The 12,422-nt window shown below is 37.4% G+C and overlaps 1 protein-coding gene across 1 annotated transcript; it reads right to left on the bottom strand.

Moving 5' to 3' along the window:
- Positions 1-9,554: 9,554 nt before the first annotated feature.
- Positions 9,555-11,780, bottom strand: LOC124935705 (chalcone synthase 1-like). Its single transcript, XM_047476124.1, has 2 exons — positions 11,553-11,780; positions 9,555-10,683 (listed from the first exon to the last, which is right to left on the bottom strand). Exons 1-2 carry the CDS (start codon positions 11,752-11,754, stop codon positions 9,689-9,691), a joined length of 1,197 nt encoding a protein of 398 aa, XP_047332080.1. The 5' UTR covers positions 11,755-11,780; the 3' UTR covers positions 9,555-9,688.
- Positions 11,781-12,422: the final 642 nt, after the last annotated feature.

Below are 12,422 nucleotides of genomic sequence, written 5' to 3'. Positions count from 1 at the left end.
AAACAATTCAAACTCTTTTGAGCAAAATTCCCCACCATTGTCTGTCCGCAATACTCGAATTTTCCTTTCCTGTTCTCCTTCTACCGTCTCCTTGAACTCAAGAAATTTAGAGAACACTTCAGACTTCTCTTTCACAAAGTACACCTAAGTGAACCTGGAGAAATCATCCACAAACAACAACATATATTTACTTTCCGAGTATGAGGCAGTTCGAGTTGGTCCCATCAAGTCACTATGAACTCGATCCAAAAGACCCTTACTTCTCGATACAGATTTGTCGAAAGGAAGTCGATGAGCCTTCCCATATTGACATCCTTCACACACACTGCCCTCCTCAATTCTTAGATCTTCAGGTAGACCTTCGACAAGTTTCTTTCGAGACATAACACTGAGCTTAGTCATATTGACATGCCCAAGTCTTGCATGCCATAGAAAAGAGGTGCTTTTGTCGTTCACCCTTTCTATGTACGAATTTGAAGCTGAAAGGACAAAGAGATTATTTACCCGAGTTCCATTGTGGACCACATCCGCCTTGATTTCTTTCACGTTCTTTAAGAACTTCACATCATTTGGTCCAAACAACACCAAATTTCCAGCGTCTACAGCATTTGCAACCGAGAAGAGATTCTTCTGAATTCCTAGAACGTGGTAGACATTCTTCAGAGTAATAGATTCTCCTTTATCGCTTTCAATGACAACTGATCATTCCTTTTTAACTCCGTGAACCGAGTTATCAGCTGTGACAATGCCAACGCCCCCATTATGAACTCGACTCGACGAGAACACAGAACCATCTCCAGTAACATGATGTCCGCACCCTGAATCGACGATCCACCTTTGATCGATCTCCTGTTTACCATGAGAAGCCTATGTTTTCTTTTCCTTCGAAGTCGTCACATCGACATGAAAAGCCTTGTCCCAGTCCTCCTCAAACACGCTGGTTAGACTTTTCTCCGAAATTTGAACCATCAAAATTTCCATTCAAATTTACTCGACAGTCTCTCTTGAAGTGTCTAATCTTTCCGCACCTGAAACACTTAAGGGACTTCTTAGGAATATTTGAAGAATCTTGACCTGTTTCTTCCTTCTTCGACTTTCCCTTTTTCCAGCTCGATTTCTTCACGAACAACGCACTGTTCGACTCCTCCTTTATACTCATTCCAGCCATTTGTGCGGCCAACGACTTTTGAGATGACAAGAGATTTTCAAACTCCTCGAGTGAAGGTTGTTGAGCCCAACCTTGAATCGAGGTGATGAATGGTGTATATTCGGGTCGAAGTCCTCGAACAATATGCCTCTTTGTTCGAGCCTCTGAGATTTTCTCATCTGGATTCAATAAAGAAATTTTTGAGCATATGTTCTTTACCTTAAGAAAGAACTCTGAGACAGAACCGATTTGTTTTGCAGCTGCCAACTCGTTTTCAAGCATCTGGAGACGAGCCTCGTTCTTCTTATTGAAAAGACGATCAAGCGTTTCCCAGATCTCACGAGCAGATCCACAACCGATGATGTGTTCAAACAGATTGTGGGAGATTGACCTCTTCAACACAAATTCTGCTTTCGCGTTGAGTCTCTTTCGTTTCTTCGATGCTTCCGCATTTTCAACAACATCCTCAAGAGCTACATCATCATCGTCTACGACGATGTCCCACAAATCTTCCCCAATCAGGTACGATTCCATATAAGTTTTCCATATCCGGTAGTTTGACTGGTTTAACAACTCCAAACCGAGTCCAGCTACACGACCACCACTTTCCATATCGAATAACAACGATATCTTCTTCAACAATATTACCAAAGCTCTGATACCATGTAACGAAGTCACAACCAGGACCTCGATGATCGAACAGTGAAGAATTATATTGGAAAGTGAATAGAAACTCTAGATAATGAAAACAAACTGAAATGAGATTCTGTCTATTGAACTTGATAGAAAGAAGAACACGATTACAAAACTTAAATAAAGTAAGAATAACTAAGAGACGTGAAGAGTCTCATTTACTAAAGATAAGATCAAGAGGCTTGGACAATCCAAGAGACTCTTGCATAACAAAAAGATTCCTTAATTGTTATTATTATTATTACTTTAATTTCTAACAACCCTCTTATGGTTTGCAACTTCTAATTTTGATGAGATCTAAAATCAATTAGATATAATAAATAATTCTTTTTTAAGTGATAACAAATTTAAACTCTTTTATATTTACCATATAAATATTCTTCCATCTTGATTCAACCCTTGATTCAAACCTCTAAGTGTGACGTGTTACAAATTAAAGAAATAATAATAATAATAATTTATGAGTCTTTTTGTTATTCAAAAGTTTTTTGAATTCTCCAAGTCTTTTGATATTTTCTCTAGTAAATGAGACTATTTATGTCTCTTAAATGTCTATGTTTTGTTTTTACTTTATATAAGTTGTAATAATGTTCTTATTTCAGTAAGTTCAATAGACAGAAATATTTCATTTCAGTTTATTTTTAATTTTCTAAAGTTTTTATTCACTTTTTAATAAGTTTCTTCACGGTTCGATCATCGAAGTCCTGTTTGTGACTTCGTTAAATGACAGAAAGGTATGCGCTTGAAAACTTCAGGAAGTTGAGTCTACTTGAAGAGAATTTTGTTAGACAGAAATCAAAACAGAGTTGGCTCTCATTAGGTGACATAAACACAGTTTTCTTCTACAGAAAATGCAAGGCTAGAAACATGAGAAATAATGTATACAGACTGAAGAATGATGATGGTAAATATGTTCAGGGTTAAAAGAGTGTACAAGATCTGATTATCGATTTCTATAAACAACTTATGGGTACAAGAAAGCAACATCAAAGTCACTTGAATACCTTGTATTAGATTATTGATAGGAAAATCTCTACAGAAGATAGTCGCGAGCTGATAAGGGTGGTCACGATGGTTGAGGTTAAAGAAGCTCTGTTTAGTATTGATGGGAATAAAAGCTCAGGTCCTGATGGGTTTAATGCATAGTTCTTCAAAGACAATTGGTCGTTTGTGGGTAAAGACGTAATTGATGGGGTTCTGCAGTTTTTCAAGAACAAGAAGATGTTAAAGCAATGGAATATAACAGTCCTAACCTTGATCCCCAAAACTACGGTACCCGAGAAAGTACAAGATTTCAGACCAGTTTCCTGCTGCAATGTGATTTATAAAATAATTTCAAAAATCATTTCTAAACGCTTTAAAAAAGTCATAGGAAAAATAATAAATCTTAATCAATCTGCATTCATCCCCGGTAGGACAATCTCTCATAATATTCTTCTCATACAGAGCCTATTAAAAGGTTACGGGAAAAAAGAAAATATCTCCGAGAGGGACTTTCAAAATAGATATCAAAAAAGCTTTCGACTTTGTTAGATGGGAAGCCATTCGAGACTTTCTAGTTATTTTTCTGCGTTTCATCATCCTATTTTGTTGTTAGCGTCAATGGAGTCCACAGAGGCTATTTCAAGGGTGAAAACGGGGTAAGGCAAAGGGACCCCCTCTCTTCTTATCTTTTCGTAGCTATCATGGCGATCTTTGAGAGCATCTTTGCGATGTTCCGAAAGAATCGTTCATACATCTTTCACCCATTCTGTGAGGTAGAGGAGGTAACTCATTTATGCTTTGCTGACGATTTGTTCATTCTAGCGCACGTAGACGTTGATTCCATTAAAACTATTAAGGGTTGCACTAACGTTCTTTTCCAAGGTTACAGATTTAACTATTAATGAAAGTAAAAATGTGGCATTTTATGGAGGTGTGAAAGACGAAACAAAGCATGACATTTTCAATATCATGGGCATCGATGAAGGCAGTTTTCCCATAAGGTACTTAGGAATTTCGTTAACCGCAAAGCAAATCGAGATCTCACACTGTAAGCCGCTGATTGAAAATGTAAAAAACACAATATCTGACTGGGCAACAAAAAAACTTTCTTATGCAGGGAGGATCGAACTTATCAAAATCGTGGTCATGAGAATAGTTGGCTACTAGGCGCAGCAGATGGTCATTCCGAAGAAGGTAATGAAGGAGCTCGACACGCTGATGAGGAACTTTATCTGGAGAAGTAGCGGAAGAGGAGAAAAGAAAGTCAAATGGACTACTCTCTGCAAACCGAAGGATGAGGGAGACATCGACTTGAAGAACTGTATCGAGTGGAACAAGGCTCTAACCTTCAAGCATCTGTGGGCTTTGGAGCGCAATCAGGAGTCACTATGGATCAAATGGGTGCATACGAGGTTTATGAAATATGAAACCAACATCTGGACCTGCAAAATTCACAAAGGTATGAACTGGTCTCTAAAAAAGATTCTTAAACTAAGAAGCGATATTACAGATCTTTATGACATCCGACTAGGGGACGTGAAAGGCACTCTATTCTGGCACGACCCTTGGTTCGAAAACCATCCTATCATCCACAAGGAGGAGTTTCAAAATATCTGCATCAGAAGGGAGTGCGCAAAAGCGGAAATCAGAGACATTAAAGACGGGAATTGGAACTCGCTTCTGAGAAGAATTCCAGAAGGAAAGAGGATACTTGATCATATAAGTAACATACAACTGCACGACAGACCGAATATTTATGAATGGAAAGCTGAGGACAGTGGGAAGCTAGTATCGAAAAAAATATTGGAGGTAACCCGGGAAAAAGCGCAGAAAGTAGAATGGGCACCTCTTGTATGGTCAATGAAGATTATCCCTCGATACTAGTTCATCCTATGGCTCACCTTCTAGGAAAGACTCGGCACTCGTGATCGTATCAGCAAGTATATGAGCATCCTGGACGCAAGCTGTCTTTTATGCATATGAAATGAAGAAATCATAGATCACCTATTCGGGAGCTGCTGTATTGCTTCGGAGCTTTGAGACAGATTCTATAAAATCCTGAAACTGATCAGTTTTCCGAGCGAATGGAATAAAATCAAAGAAGCAGCACTACTCAAAACTAAGGGAAATATATTTGCAACAAGCGTGTTCAAATGCGGTTTTGGAGCAATGGTGTATAACATTTAGCAAAAACGGAATGCAAGGGTATATGTCAAAACCCACAGGAGCTTTGAAGAGTTATGGAAAGATATTGTATCGGATTGTAGCGCCCTCGCGAGATCGTGGAGAAGAATCCAAAGCACGACGCATAACTAGAATATTTGCAGGAACTGGAATTTACCGTTTTAAACTCACTAGAATTGAAAGCATTGTAATTAAATAATTCATTTACGTTTTTATCTTTTTAGCTTTTATTCAGAATATTACGACTTCAAAATCATTCTAGGCCAAATCGGATCTGTCTCGGAGTTCTTTCATAAGGTAAAGAACATATGCTCAAAATTTCTTTATTGAACTCATATGAGAAAATCTTAGAGGCTCTAACAAATAGGCATATTGTTCAAGGACTTCAACCTGAATATACACCATTCATCACCTCGATTCAAGGTTGGGCTTAACAACCTTCACTCGAGGAGTTTGAAAATCTCTTGTCATCTCAAGAGTCATTGGCCGCACAAATGGCTGGAACGAATATAAAGGAGGAGTCGAACAATGCGTTATTCGTAAAGAAATCGAGCTGGAAAAAGGAAAAGTCGAAGAAGGAAGAAACATGCTATGATTCTTCAAATATTACTAAAAAAACCTCTTAAGTGTTTTAGGTGCGGCAAGACTGGACACTTCAAGAGAGATTGTCGAGTAAATTTGGATGGAAATTTTGCTAGTTCAAATCTCGGAGAAAAGTCTAAACAGTGTGTTGAGGAGGACTATGACAAAGATTTGCATGTCGATGTGATGACTTCGAAGGAAAAGCAAATAGAGTCATCTCATGGTAAACAGTAGATCGATCAAATGTGGATAGTCAATTTAGGGTGCAGAGATCACGTTACTCGAGATGATACTGTGTTCTTATCGAGTCGAGTTCATAATGGGGGTAGTGGCATTGTCACGACAGATAAATCAGTTCACGGAGTTAAAAGGAATGATCGATTGTCATTGAAAGCGACAAAGGAGAATCTATTACTCTAAAGAATGTCTACCACGTACGAGGAATTCGAAAGAACTTTTTCTCGGTTGCAAATATTATAGATGCCGAAAATCTTGTGTTGTTCGATCCACACAATTTGAAGTTCTTAATGAACGTGAAAGAAATCAAGGCGGATGTGGTTCACACTAGAACTCGGGTAAATGATCTTTTTGTCTTTTCAGCATTAAATTTGTACATAGAAAAGGTGAACGACAAAAGCACCTCTTTTCTATGGCATGCAAGGCTTGGGAGTATCAATACGATTAAGCTCAGTGTTATGTCTCGAAAAAAACTTGTTGAAGGTCTACTTGAAGATTTGAGGATTGAGGAGGGAAGTGTGTGTGAAGGATGTAAATATGGGAAGGCTCGTCGACTTCCATTCGATAATTATGTATCGAGAAGTAAGGGTCCTTTGGATTGAGTTCATAGTGACTTGATAGGACCAACTCGAACTGCCTCATACTCAGGAAGTAAATATATGTTGTTGTTTGTGGATGATTTCTCCAGATTCATTTGGGTGTACTTCGTGAAAGAGAAATCCAAAGTGTTCCCAAAATTTCTCGAGTTTAAGGAGACAGTATAAGGAGAACAAGATAGGAAAATTCGAGTATTACAGACAGACAATGGTGGAGAATTTTGCTCAAAAAGAGTTTGAATTGTTTTGTATATAAAATGACATAAAAGAGAACTTTCCTGTCCTGATACCCACAACAAAATGGGATAGCTGAAAGGAAGATTCGACACCTTATAGAGACTTGTAAGTCGTGGATCCATATAAAGAATATACCAAAGTAGTTATGGACGGAAGACATGAGTTGTGCTGCATATGTCATCAATCGAGTTCCGCTGAGCCCAAATAAATTCAAATCTCCATTCGAGATGTTTTATGGTTTTAAGCCAAATGTGAAGCATTTTCGAGTTTTTGGATATATTTGCTATGTTCATATTCCAGACTTGAGAAGGAGAAAATTGGATGCAAAGGCAGTCAAGTGCGTGTTCGTCGACTATGACCAGAGAAAGAAAGGGTGGCGGTGTATGGATCCATCAACCCACAAATGTACTGTGTCGATAGATATTGTTTTCGACAAAATTTCTCGTACTACATGATGGATGTTGAGGAAACTGTTCAGACTAATCTTCCCATACTCACGTCTACGAGAAGCTCCTGTAGTAATGAAAATAGTGACAGGGGAGCCCTAACTTAGCTCAAGATACTTCAGTCGATGAAGGAACAAAAAGTGAAAGGTTACCAAGAAGTCTACATCAGGAAGAATCTAGTCAACAACAGAATGGGGAATCTCGACCAAAAAGGAACATTTTAAGGCCTTATCGATTCAGAGATGATAATTTTGTAACAACCTTCTCTTGTTTCTTGGCAAACACAATAGACGACGAGAAACCCGCTTCTTATAATGAAGCAAAGAATGTCAAGGAATGGGTGGCAGCAATGTATGAGGAAATGCATGCTCTCAAGAAGAATGAGACATGAAGCCTCCAGATACTCAAGTAGTCACATGTAAGTGGATGTATCGAATCAAGCGAAACGCTGATGGAAGCGTAGATCAATACAAAGCTAGATTGGTCGCTCGAGGATTCTCGCAGAAGTATGGATAAGATTATGAGGAGACACTCAACCCAATTGCGAAGATGGCGTCAATTCGCACTATGTTGGCCTTAATAGAAAATTCTCGATGGAAGATGTGGCAATTAGACATCAAGAATGCATTTCTCTACGGAGAACTTGATCGCCCAATATATATGAAACAACCACCTGAATTCGAGAAGAATGAGGGTGACCAGTTGGTTTGTAGACTTAAGAAGGCACTATATAGATTAAAGCAAATACGTGTGCTTGATATGAAAAGATTGCAGAATATCTTCAATTTTGTAGGTACAAAGCTTCAGAATCCAACTCAAGTCTATTTATAAAGAATTATCAAGGGCAGATGTTAGTGGTACTTCTATATGTGGATGATACAATCTTGATGGGCAATAACTATGATGAGGTTTCTCGGTTACAAGATGAACTCTCGCTTCGCTTTGAGGTGAAGAAACTTGGTTAACTAGGAACTTTCCTTGGTCTACAAATCGAAAATTTCGAGAAAGGTTTGTTTGTATCGCAGATCAACTACGCAAAGAAGTTGATAGATAAATTTGGTATGACAGATGGAAAAAAGAGTTATACTCCTCTTTATGTAAATCTTAGACTCAGTCGAGACAAATGAACATGTCTATTATATCCTCGTTCGTATTGTGCTCTTGTGGGAAGTCTAATTTATCTGACTATAACAATGCCTGACATTGCTTGTGTAGTTGGAGTGGTGAGTCGATACATGCATGAGTCAAGGAATCCACACCTCGAGAAGCGATTTTTTTTAAGTATATTAATACCTCACTAGATATTGGTCTACTATATGAGAAAGATACAAAATTTGTCTTGCAAGGATATGCAGATGTTAACTTTGTTGGAGATTGAGACGATCGAAGGTCCACATATGTTTTTTTTTGTGTGTGGAAACACTAGAATATCTTGGAGTAGTAGGAAATAAGGATCGGTACCCTTGTCTACAGCATAAGCAAAATACAAAGCATCAGCTCACGCAGCACAAAAGTACATATGGCTTCAAAGATTGTGGTAGGATTTTTATGTCAAGTTTGATCAGCCGATTTCCTATCCATGGAGATAATTTGAGTGCTATTAAATTGGCTTCAAATCATGTGTTTCATGCGAGGACAAAACACATTGAGTTGGAGCATCACTTTATTCGTGAAAAAGTATTAAAGGGAATCATTGAAATGATTACAGTAAGAAGTGAAGACAATATTGCTGATATCTTCACAAAAACACTTTCTAAAGGTCCTTTCGAAGATCTACGGTCTAAGTTGGAACTAGTTAATCGGACATCACTTTAAGGAGAGTGTTAAAAATTAAAATAATAATAATAATAATTAATGAGTGTTTTTGTTATTCAAGAGTCTCTTAGATTGTCCAAGTCTATTGATCTTATCTTTAGTAAATGAGACTCTTGATGTCTCTTAGTTTAATATCTAAGTTTTGTTAACATTTTGAAACGATACATGTATATATATATATTTTTTTTAAGTTAAAATTTTGAATTGATATTTTGCTTTCTAAATTTAGTAAGATAAAATATTGTACCGATAATTTGTTTTTTGAATTTATGAAATTAACATGACGAATCGAAATTTAAACGAAACTCTTGATACTTGATATTTCATAATTGATTTTGTTAAACTAATATTTAATAAAATAGATAATATATATTATTTTTTTAATTTAAGAATTATAACTGAATTATAATTTTATAATTTTCTCCAAAATAATAATTAAATTATTGTTTATTGTCAATTTGTTTAAAAATAAAATTTTAATTTTAATCTCGACTCAAATTCATATCTAGTGGTTCCATCTAGTTTTCTAAACTAGTGGATTTGTTTTATTATGAAAAAAACAAAAATAGTACATATTTCTAAAACAAGTCCAACATGTTTTAATTATGGATAATAAGTCATGTTTTAATTATGGATAGAAACAAAACATTTATTTTAGTCCCATCATAACATAACATAAAAGGATTGGACATAGCAAATTAGGCAAAGTACAATATTCAAATAAAACAGAGTAACAATAACAGTAGAGCATAAAGCAACGAAAACACTCAAACTGCGACGGCGACGCTACGGAGAACCAGCGTCTCCACCGTAATTCCCGGCCCAAACCCTAACAGGACTCCCCACTCAAGCCCTTCTCCGGTCGTCTTCAACCCTTCCTCCTTGGATTTCTTCCTCATCTCATCCATTATAAAATACACACTCCCTCCCGACAAATTTCCATAATTGCTCAACACTTGCCTAGACGCCCTAAACTTCTTTTGTTTCAGTCCCAACTCCGCCTCGATTCGATTAAGTATCGCCGGCCCACCTGGATGAGCGATCCAGAAAATCGAATTCCAATCTGAAATCCCCAATGGTCGAAATGCTTCCACCAGGGCTTTCTCAATGTTCTTAGATATAATCTTAACAACATCTTTACTCAGATTAATCATGACCCCTACTTCACGTAGATAACCCACAATCGCCCCATCGCTTCCAGGTAAAATCGTTTGCGCCGCAGACACCAACTCGAACAACGGCTTCTCCACCGGCAAAGGATCAGCTCCGATTATAAGGGCGCCTGCTCCGTCGCCCAACAGCGCTCGAGAGACTAGGTCTTCGGGATGTTTCTCGCTTGGACCGCGGAAATTGATCGCGGTTATCACTGAGGAGATGATGAGAACTCTCGCGTTCTTGTTGTTCTCAGCGAAATCCTTGGCTAATCGGATCATTGATCCTCCGATGAAGCATCCTTGCGTATAAATCATGGTACGTTTAACGGAAGGATCAAGTCCGAGGAGTTTGATCAGCTGGTAGTCTGCCCCGGGCATTTCGACGCCGCCACTTGCGGCGAAGACTAAATGGGTGATCTTTGATTTGGGTTGTCCCCATTCTTCGATAGCTTTCAAGGCTGCTTCTTTTCCTAGCTTCGGTGTCTCAACCGCCAGAATGTCTTGCCTTGTATCCAATGAAGGCGCCATGTACTCGCATAATTCTGGTTTTTCTTTCAAAATCTCCTCGGTTAAGTGCAAGTATCGCTTCTTTATCATCGACTTCTCGCCTGTGCTCAAGTTTTAGAAGAAAACAAATAGAACTTAAAAAGAGAAAATTATGAATCATAAGTAGGTTTTGTTTTTTATTTAGAAAAGCAAATTAACAATGAATTATATATATTTTTTTTATCAAAAATGATTAGGAGCACGACTTTGGGGAGCGGCTCGTACAGCGAAAGTAAGCTCGCTTTTATACAAAAGTGACATCGTTGTTATACAAAAAAGACCTCGTCGTTATACAAAAGGGACGAGATCTTTTTTTGTATAACAACGAAGTCACTTTCGTATAACAGCGATGTCAATTTCGCTGTACGAGTCGCTCCCCAAAGTCGTGCTCTCTATCGTTCCTTTTTTTTTTTTTTTTTTAATTAGGAATCATTTCACCTCTCTATCCTAAAAATATAAAAATAAAATAAAAAAATATTCTCTAGGTGGGTTTCAGTCCATGTCACCCTAACATAGATCGCCATGATAACAAGGATCACGATCCACGAGTTCAACGGTTTAAGTTGAAATTGTGGTAATGGTCTAAGTATGATACTACTTTTCAATATTAAAAAAATAGAGTTACTTAACTTGATGTGTAACTAAAATATTAAAGATCCCTCCCTAACAAAGGTGATTGATAACCCGATAATGGACTATGAAGACGGTTAGTTTCGAAAAAACTGTGGATATCTATCTAACAAAGGTGACCATAGTTTGATAACCTAACAACTGACTATGACAGATGATAGGGCTTGAAAGAAATGTCATTTTGTTTAGAAACATTTGGAGTTAGAGAAATCTTTGGATGATAAAACGTTAACAAATTTAATAATTATCTTATCTACATTATTTTATCAAACATTCTAAATAGAATAAGTCGATTACTTACAGATGCGCTTGAACTTTTCTTTCAACTCAGTCTTATGTTGGTTGTTTGTGACACGAAAATAATAATCCGGATAAGCGCTTTGATCGACACAATTAGAAGGAACTGCGGTTCCGATAGCCAACACAGTGGCAGGCCCCCTAGCACGTTGATCATTCCTGACTTGCTCAAGAGTTACCATATTGGCTAGGGAGCTGCTTACCATATTGGAATTGTGAAATTGATGTTTTATTTATTATGGGCTTTATCTATAAGAGGAATGTGATATATATATATATATATATAGGAACCCATGATTTCAATGTCGGAGAGCTAAGAGAACCACATCTTAAAAGTAGCTGATAAGGGTGGGAGAGCCCAAAGAGCTATTCAACCACACATAAAACCCCATGATTATAAAACCCCATGATTTTAACGTGGGATTCAAGCCCCATTCCTTAACATTTAGAATCATTACAATTCTTCAAGTTTAGCCCTCCGACGTCCACGCAGGCAAGGTCCCGACAATCTCCCAGAGATCTCACGCTTAGCCGCCCAGCCCAACGTTCACAGGCTGAGTCCCCGACAACCGCCAAGGTTTCGGGCAACTCCCCATACAACCCGGCACAAACGGTTCAATGCAATGGCCCGCTTTGATACTAATGTAACAACTCCTAAGAGAAAAATCAATTATTTTTCATTCAATTTCCCAAACTAAGTTTATTCATTTCCAAACTAATCTACTCTACTGTTCAAACTCTTTTTTTTTTCTTTGTAATTTTTAATTAACTAGTTAATAAATTTACATTTAAACTTATTATTAGTATTATATATATATATATATATATATAAATTATTATTTTTTATAAATTTGATATATATTTAAATTATTAT

The sequence above is a fragment of the Impatiens glandulifera genome, chromosome 4, assembly GCF_907164915.1.
Source record: "Impatiens glandulifera chromosome 4, dImpGla2.1, whole genome shotgun sequence".
Taxonomy (NCBI): domain Eukaryota; kingdom Viridiplantae; phylum Streptophyta; class Magnoliopsida; order Ericales; family Balsaminaceae; genus Impatiens; species Impatiens glandulifera.
The sequence above is the reverse complement of the archived record's forward strand: the minus strand, read 5'-3'. Positions and strand labels throughout refer to the sequence as shown.